Source organism: Lepus europaeus, chromosome 1 (genome assembly GCF_033115175.1).
Source record: "Lepus europaeus isolate LE1 chromosome 1, mLepTim1.pri, whole genome shotgun sequence".
Classification (NCBI taxonomy): domain Eukaryota; kingdom Metazoa; phylum Chordata; class Mammalia; order Lagomorpha; family Leporidae; genus Lepus; species Lepus europaeus.
In genome coordinates this window covers 66,316,192-66,340,275 of record NC_084827.1, presented here as the reverse complement: position 1 = coordinate 66,340,275, position 24,084 = coordinate 66,316,192, and the positions used below count along the sequence as shown (strand labels likewise).

General features: G+C 56.6%; 1 protein-coding gene across 1 annotated transcript in view; it reads right to left on the bottom strand.

Moving 5' to 3' along the window:
- SCTR (secretin receptor) overlaps positions 1-24,084 on the bottom strand; it is a 46,885-nt gene extending 22,801 nt beyond the window's left edge. Inside the window, exons 1-4 of the mRNA XM_062195756.1 lie at positions 24,067-24,084; positions 21,615-21,735; positions 11,629-11,736; positions 7,593-7,696 (exon numbers count right to left, since the gene is read on the bottom strand). Coding sequence (XP_062051740.1) covers positions 7,593-7,696; positions 11,629-11,736; positions 21,615-21,735; positions 24,067-24,084 — 351 coding nt within the window. The remainder of the gene's footprint in view (positions 1-7,592; positions 7,697-11,628; positions 11,737-21,614; positions 21,736-24,066) is intronic.

The window sequence follows — 24,084 nt, the reverse complement described above, 5'->3', positions numbered from 1 at the left end:
AGGGGCCACCCAGCTGCTGGTCGCATGAAAGTGACCTTGAGGGTAGAATGACCCAAGCTCCACGGAGTCCGCCCCCCCCCCCGCCCCGCCCCGTGCAGTGGAGAGAAAGGGCCAGGGGCAGCGGGGCAGGGGGGCAGGGTTCCGGCCCCCGACTGTCACTCACTGCCTGTGTGACCTTGGGAAATTTACCTGGCTTCTCGGAGCCTCCCACTGCTCACCTGGCAAATGGGGGTAGTACTGTCCACAGTGCAGGCTTCCTGGGAAAGCGAGTAACGCGGCAGAGCACCCGGACAAGGCACCCAGGGTGTGGTCGTTTCTCCCCCTCCCACCCTCCGCCTTCCAAAACGAGTCACCACCAGCAGATGGGCCAGAGTCCCAAGCCCGAGGCAGCTTTACAACCTGGGGCCTGGAGGCCAGCACTGGGGCAGGGCAGGTTCCGTCAGCGCCTGTGACATGGGGATCTCGTATCAGAGCACAGGCTCAAGTCCCAGTCGCTCTGCAGCCAGTCCAGGCCCCTGTTAATGCACCTGAGAAAGCAGTGGAGGAGAGCCCAAGGGCTTGGGCCGCTGCCACCCTGTGAGAGACCCAGATGGAGTGCCGGGCCCCTGCCACCCACACGGGTGGGAGACCCGGATGGAGTGCTGGGCCCCCGCTACCCACACGGGAGACCCAGATGGAGTGCCGGGCCCCCGCCACCCATACGGGTGGGAGACCCAGATGGAGTGCCGGGCCCCTGCCACCCACACGGGAGACCCAGATGGAGTGCCGGGCCCCCGCCACCCACACGGGAGACCCAGATGGAGTGCCGGGCCCCGCTACCCACACGGGAGACCCAGATGGAGTGCCGGGCCCCCGCTACCCACACGGGAGACCCAGATGGAGTGCCGGGCCCCCGCCACCCACACGGGAGACCCAGATGGAGTGCCGGGCCCCCGCTACCCACACGGGAGACCCAGATGGAGTGCCGGGCCCCCGCCACCCACACGGGAGACCCAGATGGAGTGCCGGGCCCCCGCCACCCACACGGGTGGGAGACCCGGATGGAGTGCTGGGCTCCTACTTTGGGCCTGGCCCAGCCCCAGTCATTACAGATGTAGATGTAGTGCCACGGGCAGAGACCATGTTGGAAGGGTTGAGGAGTTCTGTCCAAGTCTGGGCGGGTTCTGTGAGAGGCATATCAATGAGCTGGCACCATGGTGGAGAAGGTGCCACCCAGAGAGAACACGAGACCAACCGAGCTCAGGGAGAAAGGCACTAGGATAGCTGACACACAATAGGATGGCTGATGCACAGGAGGGCAAGGCCTGGGTGACCGAAAATTTTCTGATGGCAAGAAGTGGCCTTTGGTGGGATGGCAGTCACTTGACATTGAGCTTCTGCCCTGGCCTAAGCACCCCCCAAGCCAGGAGCCCCAACTCAGGGATGAAGGGCAGTTGATTACCTTGGGTTAGGGGTTCCTAGACTTTGGGCCATCAAAGACCTGTGGAATGTCAAAAAACCAGGGACTAGCATGTCAACCTACAATCTTGTCATATCCAAGATGCGCCCCATGGCAGAGGGTATCAGTGTCACTCCTGGGGGTGCCCTGAGCAGCCTGCGGGACCCTGGGGTGGCACAGGGTGATGAGTGTGGAGCACTGTGCTGTGGCTGCCCTGTTCCAGCCCAGGACTCCCGCGTGCAAGGTCTGACCCAGAAACAGCTGCCGTGACCCTCTGGCCCTCAGTTCTTAACACCTGCAACCCTGGTCCAGCCCACAAGGACTTGGGGTCCAGATGCCTCCACGCTGCCTGTCCCACATTGAGTTGCTTATCCCGCTGCCAGGCAACACCCTCGCCGCCTTCTTGCTGTGCCCTCTAGACCAGCTGTTGGCAAACATGATCTGGAAACAGAGACAGTAAATATGCGAGGCTCTGGGTGCCCACAGTCTCCTTCACAACCACAGGCCTCCCCCAGTGTCCCCTGTGGATACCACCGTCTGCGGATGCCTACTAAGTCCTTCCTGTAAAACAGTGCAGGGGCCAGTGTATGGCACAAAGGGTTGGGCTGGCGCCTGCGAAGCTGACATCCCAGATGGGCACCAGTTAAAATCTCAGCTGCTCCACTTCCAATCCAGCTCCCTGCTGATGTGCCTGGGAGGGCAGGGGACAATGGCTCAAGTGCTTGGGCCCCTGCCATCCACGTGAGAGACCAGAATGGAGTTCCTAACTCCTGACTTTGGCCAGACCCAGACCTGGCTCTTGTGGCCACCTGGGGAGTGAACCAACAGATGGAAGGTTCCTCTCTCTCTCTCTCTCTCTTCCTCTCTCTCTTTCTCTCTTTATCACTCCGCCTTTCAAATAAATCTTCAAAAGGGAAACATACTGAACCTGCATGTGCACAAAGACAACTTTCAACTATCTGTTTAAAAATAAAATAAAAATAAAGTGGCATAGTATTTGCACATAACCTGCACATCCTTCCTTCCCACGAACTTTAAATCATCTCTAGATAGTTGTAATACCTAACGCAATGTAACTGTTATGTAAACAGTTGTTATACTGTATTGTTTGCAGGAATAAAGACATGAAAAAAATTTCTGTATGAGTTCAGTAGAGATGCAATCCCCCTCCCAGCCCCGAATATTTTTGATCCGTGTTTGGAATCCAGGGACTTAGGACCTATGGGTGCCAGGGGCCAACTGCACTCACCTCTACCCTTGCGGTGCAAAGGTAGCCTTGTAGTGCAAACGGCTTGGCTCTGTTCCAATAAAGCTTTATTTGCAAAAGCAGGCAGTGGGGCTGGATGTGGCCCAAGGGCTTGGTTTGCCAACTCCTGCTCTAGAAAAGCCAGCTCTGCTTTATTTACCCACGAGGCTTCCACGCCTGGCCTTTCTGCCAGGCTGAGTCCCCGGCTGGCATAGGTCAATGCTGCACAGCTGTGACCCAAGTAAGGCTGGTGAAGAGAAGAAACCAGTGAATACCCACCCCCCCACCACCAGGAGCTGAGAAGGAGAAAAGACACGTTAGCGATAAGAAATAGGATGACTCAAATCTCAGAACAAAGTTTGTGCCGCTCTGAGAGCCAGCATGTAGGGAGCAGTGGGTCGCGAGGTCTGGAAGCTCTTCCCGTCTCAGGGAGCTTTTAAACATGTGAGCGGAGGGCTAGTGTCGGGGCTCCATGGGTTAAGGCACTGCTTGGGACGTTGGTATCCCACATTGGAGCGCCACTTCAAGTCCCGGATGCTCTGCTTCTGACCCAGCTCCCTCTAAGGCACCTGAGGAGGCAGAAGAAGATGATCTGAGCACTTGGGCCCCTGCACCCATGTGGGAGGTCCGGATGGAGCTCCTGGCTCCCAGCTCTGGCCTGGCCCAGCTCTAATTGTTGTGGTCATTTGGGGAGTAAACCTGTGGATAGAGATGTCTCTCTCTCTCTCCTCTGTCACTTTTTCTTTAAAATAAATAAATAAATCTTATTAAAATTAAAAAACCTATGAGCCAAGTCTAAGCTAGGTCTTTCTGCCATTTCTGAAGAATCAATTTTTGATTGATTGATTTGATAGGCAGAGTTACAGAGAGAGAGAGAGAGAGAGAGAGAGAGAGAGAGAGAGAAAGGTTTTTGGTTCACTCACCAAATGGCCACAACAGCTGGAGCTGGGTGGATCCGAAGCCAGGAGCCAGGAGCTTCTTTGGGTCTCCCACATGGGCACAGGGACCCAAGCACTTGGGCCATCTTCCGCTTCTTTCCCAGGCACATTAGCGGGGCACTGGACCAGAAGTGGAGCAGCTGGGACTTGAACCAGCACCCCTATGGGATGATGCCACTGCAGGCAGAGGCTTAGCCTACTATGCCACAGTGCCGGGCCCCACAATCAACTTTCTGAGCCGAGTCCAGAAGTCTGCATTTCCCTGTGCTGACTTCTGGCTCGTTGATTTGGGATTTTACAGTTTCGGCCCTGCCGTGAACACCGTGGTTAAGGCCCTAGGCTCTGTTCTTCCCAACTGATGCGTCTAAGCTAACGGTTCTCATTGTGTCATCTGTATAGACAGAAACTACAAAAACCAAAGTTCCTTGGGGTCTTTAACCATTCTTTTTATTCAAAGGCAAAGGGAGAGAGAGCAAGAGCGAGAGAGTGAGAGAGCAAGAGAGCGAGAGAGAGAAAGGGCTCTCATCCTCTGGTCACTCCCTCAAATGACTGCCACAGCTGAGCCTGGGCCAGGCAGAAGGGCTCCTATCCGGGTCGCCCACAGGGCGGAGATCCAAGCACTTGAGCCACCACCGGCTGCCTCCCAGGTGTTCATCAGCACGAAGCTAGAATCGGAAGCAGAGACGGGTCCGGAACCTAAGGACGTGGATATGGGACAAGCACATCCTAAGTGGCGTCTTAACTGCTGAATCAAATGCCTGCCCCTTCAGGGGCCACAAGGCCAAACGTTGGCCTAAGCCAATCACCAATCACTTACCCCCTTCCTCTGCCAATGACTGGCTGACTGGCGCAGGAAGGGGAGGGCCTAAGCCGCGCTGGGCCAGCACCATGCGAGGACAGGCTTGCCCAGGTCCGGCGGGAAGGAAGCTTCCTCGCTCTGGGGGAAGAGTGGCAGGAAGCCAGGCAGTCCCTCTGAACTCTGTGGCTGTGACGGCTGCAAGAGGGCACCTGCCTTAGGAAGGAGCCCCCGGAGCAGGGGGAAGAGAGATGGATGTAACCGTGCCCTTGGCAATCTTGTAGGGCAGCTTTGCCGAAGAATCCCGACACCCGTTCCGTGCGGTCCCAGGTCCTGAGCCCCGTTTGCTTGTTCGGCCCGTTAGAAGTTCCTGTTACTCGCAGCCCAGAGCACCCTTCTGAACCTCCGTCCTGCCGCCCAACATCAGACTGCTCCCTCCTCGTGTTCTACGTTTCAAAGGTGTGATGCACAATCGCCCCGTCTTTGTGTGTGTCCCCGACACGAGAAAGAGCCGCCCGCAGAGGGGAGAGCGTGTGACCACACGTGCCCTCTGAGCAATCCTTATTCAGTCCCGTGATTGATCCCCTCGCTCTGGTCGGAGCTGAAGGCCTCATGTGTTTTCTCCGCCTGGACGACAAGCCCTGGGAAGGAAGCAAGTCCACCCCCTACCTTGGTCCCTGCCCACCCTCCTCCATAAAGAGCAAGACGGACCAACCGTAGAGAGAAGAGTCAGAAACGATCCCACAGCGGGTTTGGCCCACACCCCCACTGCATCCTTTCTCCCTTAATTGTGCCTCCCCGCTCCAGGCTTCTCTCCCTCAGCCCACCCTCTCTTCCAAGGAGCAAGCTTGTCTCTGTGCTCTCCCTGGGGAGCTGAGCTGATGGCACAGCTGGAAACTGGGGCTCACGTCCGTTAGTGGGAAAATGAGAAAGACAGAGGGAGGAAGGCCGACTCAATCTGATTCTTGCTGCGAGACAGGTGTTGGCAGCAGCAGTCCGGCGCCACGGCTCACTAAGCTAATCCTCTGCCTGTGGTGCCGGCACACTGGGTTCTAGTCCCAGTCAGGGCGCCGGATTCTGTCCCGGTTGCCCCTCTTCCATGCCAGCTCTCTGCTGTGGCCTGGGAGTGCAGTGGAGGATGGCCCAAGTGCTTGGGCCCTGCACCTGCATGGGAGACCAGGAGAAGCACCTGGCTCCTGCCTTCGTATCGGTGCAGCATGCCAGCCGTAGTGGCCATTGGGGGGGGGGGGGGAGGAGATGAACCAATAGAAAGGAAGACCTTTCTCTCTGTCTCTCTCTCTCTCTGTCTAACTCTGCCTGTCAATAAATAAATAAATAAATAAATATTTTTGAAAAAGATACCCCTCAGGATGCAGGGTCTGGACTTGAGTGCCAGCCCCACTCCCAATTTCAGCTTCCTGCAGGTGCACACCCAGGGAGGCAGCAGGCGATGGCTCAACTACTTGGGTCCCTGCCACCCACATGGAAAACTTGGATTGAGTTCCAGGCTCGTGGCTTCAGTCTGGCACAATCTTGGCTGTTGGAAACATCTGGGGAGCAAACCCGTGGATGCGATCTCAGTCTTTTTCTCTCTCTGCTTTTCAAACAAATGCAAATGAATGAACCCTGCCCTTTGGTGCTTTGTAGACTTGGTGCTTACACTCCCTGAGCCTGGTTCCTCACCTGCAAAACGGAACTTGGCAATGAACAAGGGAACTTCCGCTCAAGGAAGCAATGAGCTCGCAGGGTTATTTTGAGAATTCTATGTACTTGTGCCTCAAACAGCTCACACATGGGGGATGTTCAATATAGTAACAAGCATTCATTGGACATCTTAGAGGTGTCTGACATTATGCTAGAGATTGAGAACCCAGAAACCAAACAGGACTCTCTGATTCATCACGGAGTTGTCCCGCAACTAGACCCCTGGCGGGCCCATAGTAGGTGCTCAATAAAAGTTTGATGAGGCCGGCGCTGTGGCTCAATAGGCTAATCCTCCACCTAGCGGCGCCGGCACACCAGGTTCTAGTCCCGGTCGGGGCACCGGATTCTGTCCCGGTTGCCCCTCTTCCAGGCCAGCTCTCTGCTGTGGCCTGGGGAGTGCAGTGGAGGATGGCCCAAGTGCTTGGGCCCTGCACCCCATGGGAGACCAGAAGAAGCACCTGGCTCCTGCCTTCGGATCAGCGCGGTGCGCCGGCCGCAGCGCGTGTGGCAGCCATTGGAAGGTGAACCAACGGCAAAGGAAGACCTTTCTCTCTGTCTCTCTCTCTCTCACTGTCCACTCTGCCTGTCAAAAAAAAAAAAAAAAGTTTGGTGAATGCCAGCCTTTGAAGAGCTCTTGTCTTGGCAAGAGCCAGAGGTCTATGGCACAGGCTCGCCATCCTAGTACAACACAGCAGGTCGTACTTGGAGGCCAACAGAGCAGCGAGGGAGCCCTTCCCAAGGCACAGGGCAAAAGTGAAGTCTGAAGGGTGTGTTGGAATCTGTCAGTCAAAGAGGAGGGGGGCGGGCTCTAGGCAGGGGGTGACACGGGCAAAGCCCCACGTGGGAAGCAAGGCGGCACAGTAGGTGTGAGCTCCGAGACAGGGCCCTCCTGGGAAGGGGCACGAGTGGGAATGAGCCGAGCCCAGGCTGAACCCTAACGGGCACCCTTAGAGGGAGAAGTCGTTCAGCCTGCAGCTCGCAGATGGCAGAGCACCCTCTCCCTGTGACTGGGCCCTCTCCCTGCTTCTCAGGGCCAGGAGATGCCATTGAGAATGAGCACTGGTTATGGCCGGGCACCCATCTCAGCACGTCCAGGTATTAACCCATTTCCTTCTCTTGACGAGTCTATGTGGCCAGAGCTATTATTTCCATTTCCCAGATGAAGAAGCTGAGGCCCAGAATGCCTAAGTCCTCCCCAGCCCCACCAAGGTCAAGACCGGAATTTACTCTCTCCAGCCTGGCTCTCTGCATTTAGCCATCATGTGACTTCTCTATGCATTTAATGAAAAGACCAGCCCAGGCTCAGGGGACTAGACGGCAACGCCCAGGTCCCCAGAGTCTTGCTGACCGTGATCATCACGAGGTTGAAGCTGCGAGTGAGCTGGGGCAGGTGCTGGCCACCCCCACCCCAGGCCTTTTCCCCCTGCCAGGCCCCACCCCAGCGCTGGGGGCGGAGGGTGCCACACTCACCTGTCTCTCGTGGGATGAGTCGTTCATGCTCACTCCACAGGCCAGATCCGGTCTGGGAAAGGTTTCCGTCCAGCCATTCTGCGTGCAGTTCCGGAACAGGGAACCTGTGGGGCCAAGCATCCTATGGTGAGCAGTGGGGACCGGCACTGGTCATCTCAGAGAGAAGTCTGTGCGTAGTGGGGAAACTGAGGCACGCTGTGGCTAAACGTCGTGCCTGCAGTCCCACCTACCTCTTCCCATTTAACAGGCAGGTCCCCCGCCTGGTCATGTGAAAACCGCAGAGTGCCCCTGAGGTGAACCCTTCCTGGCAGCCGCACCGCAGGAAAGGGATGGAGTTATTGGTCCGTCAGCCACCTGGCTGACAACTGCAGCCCTCCTCACTGCCATGCACCCCCCGCACAAGACTGCACGCTAGGGCCGGCGCCGCGGCTCACTAGGCTAATCCTCCGCCTTGCGGCGCCGGCACACCGGGTTCTAGTCCTGGTTGGGGCGCCGGATTCTGTCCCGGTTGCCCCTCTTCCAGGCCAGCTCTCTGCTGTGGCCCGGGAGTGCAGTGGAGGATGGCCCAAGTCCTTGGGCCCTGCACCCCATGGGAGACCAGGAGAAGCACCTGGCTCCTGCCATCGGATCAGCGCGGTGCACCGGCTGCAGCGCGCCAGCCACGGCGGCCATTGGAGGGTGAACCAACGGCAAAGGAAGACCTTTCTCTCTGTCTCTCTCTCACTGTCCACTCTGCACGCTGGGCAGAGGCCTCCATGCCTCCCCTTGCCTGGCCAGAACCCTGCTCATCACACACTGGCCCAGTTCCCTGCCCATTACACACTGGCCCAGGTCCCTGCCCATCAAACCCTGGCCTAGAACCCTGCCCATCACACACTGGCTGGGCCACTGGCCAGACAGGAAGGTGAATGAACGGGGATGAAGGTTTGCTCTGAGCTGTTCTAGAAAAGAAGAGGGGACAGCTTTCAGAGCAGGTGCCCGAAGAATGCCTGGTCCTGGGAGGAGCTGCCCTCCCCAGACTGAACGACCCAGCCGCGTTCTGTATTCCAGGCTGCCAAGTGCGGCCAAGACCCCATTCCCTGGCCCCTGCTGGTGTGGTGTGGCCGGGGTACAGGGCACTGATTCCCCAGGCCTGTGGGGGGCAGCCCTGACCAGGGTCCCCATACAGCCTTGGCTGGGCCTTGGCATGCTTCTACCGCAGGTCCCAGGGCTCGGGCCACTGGGTCAGAGGCTTAGGGTGGAATGCGGTCCGCTGAGCTGGAGAAACACCACGGTGCCAGGTGTTTTATGTGGGGTACGATCTGATCTTCCCTGCCCCTCTCCCCCGCACGCAGGTGCTGCCCCCTGCTGCACACCCCAGGAAACGCAGTCCCAGGATTGGGTCACAGCGATGCGACGCGGCCTGTGGCTGTGCTGCCCTCCTGCCTGGCCCTCTCCCCGCAGCTGTGTCCTTTGGGCGCTGGGCATGCCCAGCCCTGGAAGGCTCAGGAGGCTAGAGCTCAGGGCTGCAGCCAGGCTCACCTGAACAGCGCGCAGCAGGCCGCTGTGGCCAAGCCCACCGCAGGCCACATCGTGGCAAAGAAGTGGCAGTGGGCGGGGCTTGGAGTCCAGCGGAGAGGCGGGGGCTTTCTGGGATGAAATCGAGGGAGCCAGGCAGGCAGAGGCTTTAAGAATGGTGGTCAAACGTAGTCTGGCTGGAGGGCAGGATCCAGATGCCCAGATGACCAGACTCACGTGCCCATAGCCAGGGCTCTTGGGCTGCGCCATGGCAGCCGGCCTGTGTGCCTGGGGCCCCTCCCCAGCGCCGCGGCGAGAGCCCCAAGCCAGACGCTGCTGGTGACGGCAGCCAGGCCCCTGCCGCTGGGCTACTTCCCGTCCACCCACCTCACGGCCCGCCCGCGGAAAGTCCAGGCCGCGGTTTCTGTGCGAGTGTGCCTGTGCGGTGCAGCCGGAGCCGCCCTAAGCTTTCCTGCTGCCGTCTAGGGTTGCCGGCTCCCTGAGGCGGCTCTGAGGAGGCTCCGGAGTCGCTACGGCCTCGGGCCTACTCCTTCAAAGACAGAGGGGAGAGAGGCGGCCAGACCTGACCCGCCCTGCACTGTGTCTCTTAATAAGGAACAAGCCCAGCGCCCTCTTAGGAATCAGAGGAATGTCCCCTGGTGGGAACAGTCTATGAAGATCCAGGGGTGCACTCCAGCTGCGGTTTCCCCACTACAGGACACTCACCCTGCCCAGCCCGTGTAGTGGGTGCCCTGAGAAAGGATTCATGTGTTAATTCTATCGCTTATTCTTTCCGAAGGAAGGCTCTAGCCCTTCCTGGAGTTGGGGTGGGGGCGCCAGAGCCCCGCGGGACATCACCCAGGGGAGCTGAAGGGGCTGGGGTCCCATCGGACCGAGATATCTACAGGGAGGGGTGCGTGGTAGTTCACAGTTACTGAGTCCAAACAGGCCCTTACCTGTGCTCGTGAGCCGGCCAGCACCTCCAGGCTGGGTATGAGTAGGAGTGGGAAGACCCCAGGCCGCCCGGAGCTGAGCCAGGCGCCCCCCTGCCGGAGCCTCCGAGTGGCCCTGCAGCCCCACAGCGGCACCATGTGGCGGCGAGAAGAAACTGCAAGGATGGTCGCTTCCATCCTCGTGGAACTGACGCCTCCTCCCCCCCACCCACTTATGAGTGGGCCATTCAAGGCGGGGAGGGGCGGGGTGATCTCTTAGTTAATGAGGAAAGCAGGGGTTCAAGCACTTAACGGGTGAAGGAAGTGACGACTTTGCCTCCCTCGCAGTGGGGGGTCACCTTAGGACGGCGTTCTCATGGAAGGAGTGAAGGCAGAACCGTATCCTGGGGTCTGGCTCCCAGACTCTCCCCGTGGGAGCTCTGGATGCTTTCCCCTCACCAGCCAGCCCGGAGGCGGAAGCCACAGCTGGGTAGTGCTGGCAAGCCAGGGTGCCCCCGTTGTGGGGAGAGGCACCTGTTGTGGCCTTTGAGCAAACATCAAATGAGGTGGGATTCGACTGGTCAGCCAGCCGTGTCCCCTCCACTCCTGCATGTGGGGTGTGGGGTGAGGCTGAGCAGGACCCTTGAGCTCCCACAGCGGCTGTGTGTGTGCGCGCAGGTGTGCACGTGTGGCCCTAGAGAACTGTGGTGAGAAGAATCCACACTCCTCTCCCAGCCCTGAGGTCTCTGTGTGCTCCGTCCTTTCCTTCCTGACTTTGGGAGATCAGAGGGTGCTGGGGTTAAGTCACCTGCTCTTCTCCGGTTCGATCATGTGACGTGCCCGTTTCCCCGGTCTTCCTGCCCTGTGCTGACAAGCAAGGAGGGGCAGCAGGCCAGGCTTTAGATTACACAGGACTCCACTAAGGGCGGGGCCAAAGCCGTGAGCCCACCTTGCCCGGACCCAGGGTCACCCTGACCTCGGGGCCACAGACCTGCCCTGACCATGGCAAAGGACAGAGCACCACGTTTGCGTCCTAGTGCCTCCACCCTGGCTGTGAACTTGAAGGCAAGCTGCCAGGCTTCCCTTGTGAAGTCCCTGCTCACGACCCCTCGTTATTGGGCCAGAGGAAGGACAGGTGATTTAAAGGGGTTTGGGGATGGCCACATGAGCCCACATTAAACAAATGTCTGGCACATGGTTGACCTTCAGCTCAAGCAGTCAGGGAGGAAAAGCCTTGAACTTGCAGGTGCCCTCTAAGAGACCTGCCCCCTCCCCACTCCCGGAGGAGGCCAGGGGCTCCCAGACAGGCCACAGTTTATCAGCACAGCCTGGCAGAATTGGTACAGGGGATGTGAGGGTTCTGGAAGGACTGGCTGTGCCAAGGTGAGATCCAGGCCCCCCTTTGCAGAGAGACAGTGCATGGAAGGGAAGAGGGAAGCCCCCAAGTGGGAGACAAGGAGCAGAGAGAACCCTCCCAGTCCCCTGAGGCCCTGAAAACTGAGCCCACCCCACACCCCCCCAAGCAAGGCTTCCAATCCCCAGCAGGCCCTCTCCCCGCCATGTTACCCACTGCAGGTCCCTGCCTGGCCCTGGGGTGGAGCAGTTACCATTGCTGTTTGAGAGCATCCGCAGGAACCTGGGGCACTCCAGCTCCACCGTCCGCCCTGGAGCAGAGGAAGGCCAGCAGCTCACGTTGTCCCACAGCCCCTGGCAGCCTGCCGGGAAGAGGCGCAGTGTCAGGCAGGGCTGCCCCGCCACCTGCCGCCCCGCCCCCCCACGCCCTTGACCATCTGGGGGTTCTCATCGGACACTTCCAATGTTCGCATCCATGCTGGCTCCTTAAGATCAGAGCCCACAGCATCTAATGTTCTTTCTCAGACCTGGGGCCTTGGACGTGGCCCTCCCCAGGCTGGAGCAGAAGCTGGTGCAGCTCTGGGCCTCAGCTGCAACAAACAACTCAGCAGCAGGGGACCTCCCTCCTGGCTGCCGGTGCAGCCCCTCGGGAGCATCACACATGCCCCTCACTGGGCTCTGTGCCCAGGGATTCTCCTTGAATCCATCGAATGGGGGCCCAGGCATGAAATTGTGTCCAAGATGTCCCAGTCATTCTAACGTGGTGGAAGGCAGGCCTGGGAACCCTTGTCCCATGATCCTCAAACTACAGCTTGTTCAACAGGGAGTACTCACGAGGGCTGGGGCCTGGGCCTGGGAATGGGCATTTCTAACAAGCACCTGGGTGATGCTGGGTGTCCCCACTCTGAGCTGCTCTGGCAGGGTCCACGCTTCTGGAGCCGGTGCCTTGGTCCCCAGAAGCCACTACAGTGGAGCCACCACGTACAGGTGCCCCAGTGTTGTTCAGGATGCTGCCTTCTAGCTCCCCATGTCCCCGTCGTGAGGCCCCTGCCTGCACTTGGAACCCAGGCTCCATGCAGTAAGAGGCCAAACTTGTTGTGAAGGACCATGTCTGTCCTTGTAGGTGCAGACTTCAAAGCTGATTTCCTCTTTGATCTGGCTGCTAGGAAGCTCAGAGCCAGGTTCGTAACTCACATCTGGTCATGGAAAGACTTGGAAATGCATCAAACGACTTGCTGGCTGTCTCCACGGCAACCTTGGCCTTGGCCTGTGAGTGCAGCCTTATTCTGGGTTAATCTGATTCTCTCTGACCTTTCATTGTAGTTGAGCTACTTTTCAACTCTGTAAGTTGTAGGTGAGCGACAGCAATGAAGATGATCTTTGTCCAAAGGCATGCAAATGAGCATTGTCCAGGTGAAACCCACTCGACTTCCCTCCCCTCCTCTTGGATTCAGCCAGTCTGTACCTAGTTGGAAATGCATCTCCCCATTCTGCAATACCTGGAACTCTCCCAGGAACCAATGCCAATTATCTTACTCATTTCCTCACCAAATAAAGAAAATGTCGAGCAGATATTCACTTTTTGTACTTTTTTTTTTTTTTTTTTTTTTTTGCTTCTAAAAAAATCTTATTATTGATACTTGAAAGGCACGCTTCCAATAGCTAAGGTTGGGCTGGGCTGAAACCTGGGAGCAGGGAACTTCTCCTGGGTCTCCCCCATGGGTGGCAGGGATCCACGTACTTGGCTATCACATGCTGCCTCCCAGGGTGCCCATGAGCAGGAAGCTGGAACTGGGAGCAGAGGCAGGACTTGAACCCAGGCACTCAGACATGAAATGCAGATGTCTTAACCACTGTGCCAAGTGCCCACATTCGTTTCATATTTGCGTGCTTGTGATGATGGCCATTTTTTAAGAGTTATCATTTCACACAAGCACACCCGAGCCCCCTAAAGTTCATTCCAGGGGCAGGAACCCAAGGAACTTGCTGCCTACGGCAGGGCTCTGGGGACCCAGGCCATCTGCGAGGACAACACTGGGGGCGGGGTCTGGCCTGGAGGTCTAAGTGCCAGCTGTGATCGCTGCTTGCCAGGCCTGATCTGGGTCCCAGGAGCTCACAAGCCCCAGGGTGACTCTGAGCCTCCCCAGGTGCCCTTGGGGCGGTGACTTGGCCCAGGGAGGGACCTTCATGGGTGCCCTGCTGATGTCCCCACTCTGAGCTGCTCTGGCATCCAGGGTCCCAGGTGCCTCCCCGCCAGCTCCATGGCATCTCTTGTATGGGGAGCAGTGAGGACCTCTGACCTCCCTTGGGGACAGAGGGATCTGGAGCTGCCTGGGGCCAGCTAGGTTCCAGGGCATTGGCACGAGCTCCAGTTCCTGAGCCTGGTGACCTATGCCCAGCTGGCCAGACAGAGGCAGAGGGTGCCAGCATGTGGGAGAGCCTTCCTGGGCTGGCTCAGGTCAGGCAGGGCCTACAGGGACTCCCAGCCCAGTGCTAGCAGAGGGCAGCAGGGAGGAGTGGCCAGAGGTGAGGAGCCCAAGAGGAACAAGCTCCCCTCCCGCTAGTGGGGTCCCCTGCCAGCTGGCTCAGCACCGTGACCCTCATGTCAGCCCTGAATAGAGAAAAGGCAACTCTGGCTGGGGGTGGGGCCAAGCCAGCCCTATGCTGGACACACGTTCTGGAGCTGAATGTTACACTGGGCACAGAGGTCAGGTAGAGTCCCTGCCCCATGGTAGAGAGGAGGAACCCAGGGCCCCAAGGGCAAAGGGACGGAGCCAGCTCTGGGGGAGCTGGGGTCCCACTCAGCCTTCTCGATTCCCCAGCCAGGCAAGGGTTCCACCCTTGGTGGCTACGGCTGAGCATCCAGAGGAAGTCTCACTCCCTTAAGCCCAGCTCCACTCTCTGGACGGGAAAAGCTCAGAGCACCCCGGGCCTCCCCAGGCTGCCACGAGCGCATCCCGAGTGCACAGAGCCCTGTGCCTGGGGCTGGTACTTGGCTCAGCCTATTTATTTCAATAGTTGCTAATGAATTTATTATGTCTTAGAAAACCTGTAAAATCAACACATGGCATCTGTGACGTTAGAGCTCGCATTCAGGATGAGGCTATGTTTTTAAAGGTGCGTTGAGGGGCCGGCGCCGTGGCGCAGAAGGTTAATCCTCCTCCTGCGGTGCTGGCATCCCATATGAGCACTGGTTCGAGTCCCGGCTGCTCCTCTTCCAATCCAGCTCTCTGCTACGGCCTGGGAAAGCAGTGGAAGATGGCCCAAGTCTTTGGGTCCCTGCACCCGCGTGGGAGACCTGGAAGAAACCCCTGGCTCCAGGCTTTGGATTGGCACAGCTCCAGCCATTGCAGCTACTGGGGAGTGAACCAGCGGAAGGAAGACCTCTCTCTCTCTGTCTCTCCCTCTCACTGTCTATAACTCTACTGCTCAAATAAATAAATAAAATCTTTAAAAAAAAAAAAAAGGTGTGTTGATTTGGAGGGAAAATAGTGCAACAGCACCAGGGGCACGCGGCTGCAGGTGGGTGGAAGGGGACATGGCCGAGGAGGTTGCTGGCCCCCTCCCAGACACTGGTGTCCCCAGGCCAAGCAAGAGTGGGAGGCAGGGAGGGCACCCCCTGCTCAGCTGCTGCGGGAGTGCTGGCCCCTGCTGGAGAGCCTGGGATCCTGGGCTGTTTTAGATCCAGGGCAGCCAAATCTGCCCCCGCATGGGTGGAGTGAGAGGGACTCCATGAGATGCTGGATGGGGGAGCTTCATAAACAGAGCTCTGGCTCCTGAGACCCAAGGGAGGGGTGGCCACCTCTGGGGAGCGCCTGCTGAAATGAGCAGGAATGACGGTGCTGGCGTGGCACAGTGGGGTAAGCCGCCTCCTGGGACACCGGCATCCCATAGGAGGGCCGGTTCAAGTCCCAGCTGCTCCACTTCCCATCCAGCTCCTTGCTGATGCGCCTGGGAAGGCAGTGGAGAATGGCCTAAGTGTTTGGGCCCCTGCCACTCTTGTGGGAGATCTGGATGGGAAGTTCCTGGAGTTCCTGGCTCCTGGCTTCAGTCTGGCCCAGACCTGGCTGTTGTGGCCTTTTGGAAAATGAACAAGCAGATGTCTCTGTAACTATGCCTTTCAAATAAACAAATCTTTGAAAGAGAGAGAGGGAGGTAGGAAGGATGGGAGGGAGGGAGGGAGGGAGGGAGGGGAGAAAGAAAAAGAAATGGGTAGGAAGGAGCTTGCAGGCAGGCAGGCCCAGAGCATGCTGGGGTTTGCGCCTTCCCAGCCCTCGGCCTTCTCTGCAGCTCACCTGTGCCCGCTGAGATCCGATACCAGGGAATTCTAAGTGGACTCCAGGCACGAACACCATCTTGGGGGGTGGGCTGGGTGCCCACCGCCGCCTGAGAGGACGGCATGGGACGCTGGGCTGGGCAGGTGGTATGGCTTTGGACTCATGCCTGCCTTGCACACACCACCTACATGCACAAGCTTTGCTTTAGTCATCTATAAAATGGCCATGGCGATATTCTCCAGGATTCTTGTGAGAGTTCAATTATGTGTGGGTGCTGTTGAATATTTTCTGATCTATTAACCTATGTTCTTTTTCTTTTCTTTTAAAGATTTATTTATTTTTTTTAATTTGAAGTGAAGAGTTACAGAGGGAGACGGAGAGACAGACAGAGAGATCTTCCATCTGCTGGATCACTCCCCAAACGGCCGCAATGGTCGAGGCTGGGCCAGGATGAAGCCAGGAGCCCCATCCAGGTCTCCCACATGGGTGGCAGGGGCCCTGGTACTTGGACCATCATCTGCTGTTTTCCTGGGCACATTAGCAGAGAGATGGATTGGAAATGGAGCAGCTGGGACTGGAACTGATGTTCCCATGGGATGCCAGCGTCACCTGCTGTGCCACAGCACCAGCCCTCCTATGTTCTTTTTCTTACTCTTGTACAGTTTTTTTTCTTTCTTCTCTCCTCCCTCCTTGGATTACCATAGGTTCAAAGTCTCATAGGAAGAAGGAAAACTTAGTCTCCCGGGTCTTGGGGGAAGGAAGAGGTGTCCTGGTGCCATCAGCTTGCTTGGGAGGAGACAGGAAAGGAGCAGGGTTTCCTAGGAGCATGACAAGCAGGTACATGGAAGGTTCCAGAAGGAGTCATGAGGACCTTGCTCCCCAGCCAGCCTTGGAGCGGGGGGGACGGGGGAATGGTGGCCCCCAAGGAGACACGGGGCCTGGGGATGTGTGTCCAGAATTTGTCACCAAAAATGCAGAAGGTTCTACCTGTGCCCAGTAGTGCTGCTGGGCCATGTCGCCTTCATGTTTGGGAAGGCCCTGGACCCAGGACCAGGCCCCACACGACACTCAGGGACAGGGCGGTGGCCCAGAGGCAGGCCTGGGGTGAGGGCCGGGGCCAGCAGAAGAGGGAAGGAGGACCCCTAGCTCGTTGCCCTGCGCAATAGAGAACCTTAGGCTCCTCGGGGTCTGCCTGGTGCTTCCCCGGAACCTGGCGTCCATCCCCCAGATGGTGATTTACTTAGAAATGAGCCCAGATGGTCTGACAAGAACCTGGGACTCTTTCTGGAGCAAGGTGTTGGGCTGCAGGGAAGGAGGGCCAAGCAGCAGCCAGCAGCCCCCACCCCACCCTCCCAGGACCAGGTTGGATTGGACCACGGGGGTGGTGGGTGCGCCATGTCCCCTGAGGCTCAACTTCACCTGCTAATGGCGAAAGCAGGGAACTCACAGCCCCTCCTGGCCTTGTCCCCATGTCCCCCAAGCCTCTTCTAGCTGCTGCACCTGTCCCCTGGGAGGCTGCCTCTCTTGCCCACCAGAGGCCGCTCTAGGCAAGCTTTTGAGCACCTGGAGCTGAGTCCCAGGGGCCATGGCAGCCGCCCCTGGGGAGCCCTCCCCGTGCACGTGGAACCTCACCTGGCCTAATTACTCGGGATTGCCCATCTCCCTGGCTCGCGCACTCCCACCCTCACACTTGCTCTCATTTCTTTCTAAGGCAGAACCTTTCTCTGGAGGACAAGGATGTCAGTCAACCCCCCACCCCCACGCCGGGCTCAGCTGTGCTGGGTTTCATTAGCCTGATTTGCCACCTGGAAAACGCTCAGGGTTTGGAGTCAAACGATTTGGGCTGAAGGTCCTATTGCAGTTCTGTGAGATGCTGGGCTTCTCTCAGCCTCAGTTTTCTCACCTGTGAAATGGTCATGATAACAATAGTACTTATTGCACTGCTGTTTTAAGAAGTGAACATTGGGGTCGGTGCTGTTATGAAGTGGGTTAAGCCTCTGCCTGCAGTGCCGGCATCCCATATGGGTGCTAGTTTGTGTCCTGGCTGCTCCACTTCCAATCCAGCTCTCTGCTATCGCCTGGGAAAGTAGTGAAAGGTAGCCCAAGTGCTTGGGTCCCTGCACCCACATGGGAGACTTGGAAGAAGCTCCTAGCTCCCAGCTTTGGATTAATCCAACACTGGCTGTTGCGGCCATCTGGGGAGTGAACCAGTGGATGGAAGATCTTTCTCTCAGTCTCTGTCTATAACTCCAGCTTTCAAATAAATAAATATCCTTTTTAAAAAGGATTTTATTTATTTGAGAGGTAGAGTTACAGGCAGTGAGAAAGGTCTTCCTTCTATTGGTTCACTTCCCAAATGGCCGCAACAGCCAGAGCTGCGCCTACCCGAAGCCAGCAGCCAGGAGCTTCTTCCGGTCTCCCACATGGGTGCAGGGGCCCAAGGACTTGGGCCATCTTCTACTGATTTCCCAGGCCATAGCAGAGAGCTGGATTGGAAGGGGAGCAGCGGAGACTAGAACTGGCGCCCATATGAGATGCCAGTGCCGCAGGTGGAGGATTAACCTATTGCACCATGGTGCCGGCCCCATAAAAATCTTTTTTAAAAAGTAAACATTTTTACAAAATTGTCTAAAATGTTATGCAAATGTTTGGTGACCAGATGAGCCCTGCCAAGGTAGGGATGGGCAGAGATGAGTGTGGGTGGCAGTGGGGGTGGCTCCAGGAGCTGGGGGCAGTGCAGGGGGAGCTGGGAAAGGTTTTGTTTCCCAGGGAAGGACCGCAGTAAAGGCCAGGGCATGTGAAGTGATGACTCAGGCCACACTGTGGATGGCCCTCAAACACAAGCTCTGTGGAAGACGACAGACTCAAAAGGTCACAGGCCACAAGATTCTATTTTTATGAAATGCCCAGAGTTGGCAAATCTGTGCAGACAGAAAATAGATTCGTGGTTGCCGGTGGCTGGGGAGAGGGAAGCAGGGGGGCCTCTACCTGCTAGATCCAGAGCTTTGTTTTGGGGTGATGAAGTTGTTTTGGGATGCGGTGGGGTGGGGCTTGCACAGCAGCGGGAGTGCACTGAATGCCATCGCGTCATTCACTTTGCAATGATTAAGTTAATGTTACCCGAATTCCCTTCGGTAAAAATGACACCCAAGTAGGACACAGGTCCAGGTCTGTCTGACCATCAGGCCCACACACCATCCTTCTGGAACATTCTTCTGCTAAGGGAGAGCCGGAGCCCTGGCACCAGCCGGCTCGGAGGGGGTGCGTGGATCCTGTAAACAGAGGACTACGTCGCCCTTGTGGTAAAGCAAGACGGGCAGCTCTTCCGGTGACGCTGAGACATCCCCATGGAATGCCCGGAAGGCCTTGGCCACCTCACCCGGAATAGCTGCAGAGTTAATTTGTCATCTGGGATCAGTGTGCTAGGCTCAGGGACAGCTCGGTGAGTGACATTTCCTGTGCCTCATCTGGCGCTCAAACATTAACCTCTACCCAGGGAGCGGCAGGCAGCTTAACCATTATCCTGCACCCCCAGCAGACTGTTCCACCGGCCCCTGCTCCTGCCCTGGGCCTGGATGCCCCTGGCTGGCCTCCCTGGGGCACCCGCCTGGGTGAGGGACACGGGGCTGGCTCTGTCTGAGCGCCTCTAGGATCCTCCACAAGGCTGGGTGCCCAGGCCCCCTGCCTGATTCTGATGCAGACACCTGCTCTCTTCTGTTTGGGGTGGGGGAGGGATTTTCCCTGCAGCCACCACTTCTGATATCTACTCCCTAGTGGATCCCTGGGTTCTGCTTTCTCAAAAGCTTGGCAGGGCAGGCCTGAAGAATGTTCCAGAAGCATGAGGTCTAGAAGAGAGGGGTGCAGTCAGCCCCTCACCCAGGTCTCCCCACAGAGTGTGAGGCCGAGCCACAGCAGGAGTCCCTAAGGAGCTTTCTCAGCCCTGGTTGCACCACAGAGGACCACAGGCCACAGTGGCAACCCCGAGGAGAAAGGATGGACCAGCCCAGCTCCGATCAGCCAGCCGGGAATTGGGCATGGCAAGACGACAGCCTCTCTGAGTGATGGAAACGTGCACTTGGCACGGACAGGGTGAGTGGGCAGTGATCCACGGGTCAGGCTGAGTGTGCAGGTGGGCCGAGGGCCCGAATGGACCCCTGCCAGCCACAGCAGAGGTCATCCTGGCTGCACCATGGAGTTGGGACGGGGAGGCCACGAGATGAGCTCCCTGCCACAGAGACACACACCACCCCCCCCCCGCCCCGCATCCGAGGGTTCAGTGACTTGGATGCACAATAATAGCATCATGAGGTCGATCCATTATTACCCCCACTTAGGAACGGGTAAGTTGGGGAGCAGAGGAGTGAAGCTCTTACCCAGGAGACTCGCCTCTTCCTCCTTCTCCACACCCAGGCCACACCCACTTGGGAGACCTGGAAGAAGCTCCTGGCTCCTGGCTTATGGCCTGGTACAACCAGCAGATGGAGGATCTCTGTCTGTCCTCCTCTCTCTGTAACTCTGTCTTTCAAATAAATAAATCTTAAAGAACAGGGTACAGTTGCATTTAATACATTCACAATATAACATTGCACAACCCTCATCCTTATCTTGATCCAAGATATTCTTATCACTCCTACAACAGAAACCCTGTACCCATCAAACACTCATTCCCATTGTCTCTCGCCTCAGCCCCTGACAACCACCCATCTAATTTGCATCCCTGTGGATTTGTCTGAACTGGACATGTCATAGAAACAGAATCATGTAACAAGCTACTATTCGCATCTGGCTTATTTAACATTGCACCACAGTTTCAAAGTGTATCCAAGTGGAAGCTTCTCTTTGTCCTTCCTTCCTTTGGAAGGCACCACATTTGGCTTCTCTACACATTAGCTGGTGGGAGCGAGAGTTGTTTCTACATCTCATCTACCAGGAATAAAGCTGTTAGAAAGCAGTGCATGGGGCCAACACTATGGTGTAGCAGGTAAAACCACCGTCTGCAGTTCCAGCGTTCCATATGGTGCCGGTTCATGTCCCAGCTGCTCCTCTTCCAATCCAGCTCTCCGCTGTGGCCTGGGAAAGCAGTGGAAGATGGCCCAAGTGCTTGGGTCCTTACACCCACGTGGGAGACCCAGAGGAAGCTCCTGGCTCCTGTCTTCGGACCAGTGCAGCTCCGGCCATTGTGGCCAACTGGAAAGTGAACCAGCTGATGGAAAACCTCTCTCTCTCTCTCTCTCTCTCTCTCTCTCTCTCTCTCTCTCTGCCTCTCCTTCTCTCTCTGTGTAACTCTGACTTTCAAATAAATAAATAAATCTTAAAAAAAAAAGCGATGCATGCCCAAATGCATTGTGAGTATCCTCAGTGGGTTCCTCTCTTATTGCTGCACCCCTCTTCCTCTCAGACAATAGAGAGCAAAGGACTGAGACGAGGGTAGGCGATAAGAATAAAATGCAAACATAAAATTAACAGCATTTAGAGTTGTTGAATGACAGTTTACATTCGAAGGAACAAACTGTACAAAGTACCTGAATATTGCGCATTTTTTTCTCCTTTGATATCGTAAGCTTGAAGTAGACATTGTCATTTCCAGTCTATAAATCAGGAAAGTGAGGCTCAGAGGCCTGTATCAGCCAGGGTTGCACCCCGAGTGATTCTGACCCACAAGTCTATCCTGCTACCTCACTCATCAAACTGGCAGTGGAGACGAGAGAATGGATGGCAAAGTCACTCCCACCAAACAGATGCCATAATGAAATCCACGCGCAGAAGCTGCGGGCAGGAAATCGCCAGCTGCAACATTGGCCCCAAAGAGAGAAGAGGGGCCATGATCCAACTTTTAGATCCGTCCCCACCGCCACCCCCATTCCACTCCGGCCCAGAGATCAAGCTCCCCCGACCCAGTGAGACTGGATCCACGTCCAGTGGATCCACGTCCAAGTGGACAGAGCGCCAGGCGAGCCCCGTACCTGGCACTGGCTGCTCCTCGCCTGGGCGTCCCAGCCGCTCTCTCTCGAGCTCCTGCAGGCACTGGTCTCGTTCCTCCTGCAGCACCCACAGCACATCACACAGCCGGGGCGGGGCTCCCACCTGCAAGTGCAGAACCAAGGGTGCTCATCAGGTGCTCCCTCGAGCCCACCACACAGAGACCTCCTGTGAGCAAGAACGCGGCTCCAGTGAGGAGATCCAACCCCCTGCACAGCGCCCAGGAGCTGCTGGTGTGCAGGGTGGAAGCAGTCACTCCTGGGGCAGGATCCAGAACACAGCTGGGGCAGCTGGAGCCCTCACGCCATGTGCAGCGTGTCCGCTGCAAACCTGACTGCGAGTTTAGCAAGGTTACCAAGGCCAAGGAGCTGCTGGCTTTTCTGGGGGCCTTGCCACGCCCTGCAAGACTCGTTTCATTCTGTTCCAGCTACACGGCTATCTCAGTCTGGGAAAATTCAGTTTTGGTTCACACCAGTGCTTCGACACCTACATTTAACCATCTCCCTGTCCCTCAGGGGACAGCCTGAATCAGCGCATGGCCCCGGCTTCCTCGTGTCCCTGGAGCAGACTTCCGTCATGCGGCTCCATGATTCCACGGGTGCCTGCAACGCTGAGTGAATGAACAAACAACCAAATGGATGAATGAATCGGGCCCCTGCTTTCCCTGGAGAACTCAGGTGATGGGATTTTAATACTACAGAGTCCTTTTACAAACACTCATATAATCAATCAGTTCTCAAAATAACACAATGAAGAGAGGCAAAAAGGGGAACTGAGGCCCATGGGAGCCAGGAGATGTGACTGGGGTCATGCACTCGGGGCTCTGGGTTTCAAAATTAGCCTGCCAAGGGGCTGGCGCTGTGGCACAGCAGGTTAAAGCCCTGGCCTGAAATGCCGGCATCCCACATGGGTGCTGGTTCTAGGCCCGGCTGCTCCTCTTCTGATCCAACTCTCTGCTATGGCCTGGGAAATCAGTAGAAAATGGTCCAAGTCCTTGGGCTCCTGCACTCATGTGGGAGACCAGGAAGAAGCTCCTAGCTCCTGGTTTCGGATTGGCACAGCTCTGGCCATTGCGGCCATCTGGGGAGTGAATCAGCGGATGGAAGACCTACCTCTCTCTCTGTCTCTACCTCTCTCTCTAACTCTGCCTTTCAAATAATAAATAAGTCTTAAAAAAAAAAAAGAAATGAAGTAAAGACAACTAAGGTAGAACTATACACCAATGGCCTCAAAGGCAAAAAGGCAAACTTAAGTACTCTCCTGTTATCTCCTATTTGGGCTCTTCCACATTTCGCTACTCTTCATTAATGTAGTCCAAAAGCACCTGCCAGTGGCTGGGTTCACGGTCTCTTCCTTGGCCCAGGGCCTCAGATAAGCCCCCAGCCAGTTGCGGCAGAAACATCAGAAGCATCCTACTCTGAGGCCACTTAACGCCCATTCCTTCCCCACCCTCCACCCTAAGTTTGCATTTTGCTCCTGACACTAAACAGCCAGTGACTTGGGCGCACTGTTTGCTATGTTTGCTACAAGACTCTGACACTGGAACGGCTGCAGACACCCTCTTTGATCAGTGAGTGACAGGTTCCCAGATGCCCGGAAAATACTCATATCCAAGGATAATCAAGTCCTTTATATAAAACATCATGTATTAACATGTAACCTACACATATGTGTGTGTGTGTGTGTGTAATGAGAGAGACTGACCGAGCACCTATCTGTTGGCTCTCACTCCTCTAACACCTACAACAGCTGAGGCTGGGAATGCAATCCAAGTCCCCACGTGGGTAGCGGGGAAGCAAATAGGTCATATTTCTCAAAAATATGAGAGTATGGCCGGCGCCATGGCTTAACAGGCTAATCCTCCGCCTTGCGGCGCCGGCACACCGGGTTCTAGTCCCGGTTGGGGCGCCGGATTCTATCCCGGTTACCCCTCTTCCAGGCCAGCTCTCTGCTATGGCCCGGGAAGGCAGTGGAGGATGGCCCAAGTCCTTGGGCCCTGCACCCGCCTGGGAGACCAGGAAAAGCACCTGGCTCCTGGCTTCAGATCAGCGCGGTGCGCTGGCCACAGCGGCCACTGGAGGGTGAACCAACGGCAAAAAGGAAGGCCTTTCTCTTTCTCTCTCTCTCTCTCTCACTATCCACTCTGCCTGTCAAAAAAAAAAAAAAAAAAAAAAAGAGAGAGTAGTACAAAAAATTGTGGAAAATGGAATTAAAAGACAAATTTATTTTTGCACTTTTTTTAAAAATCCATGCATTTGTTCATAATGTACATTTTCTGTGAACTTTTCAGACCCTTTGTATAGTAATTGTCAAGAGAGCTGGCCTTGGCACAGAGCCACACACTTGTGCCCTTGTCCTCTTCCCTGTGGGCCTCATCCAGACTTAGCTGAAGCCCGCAGTCTCTGGCACTGGAAGGGCTTGGATGGGAAAACCTACCTGCAGGTTGGCAACCAT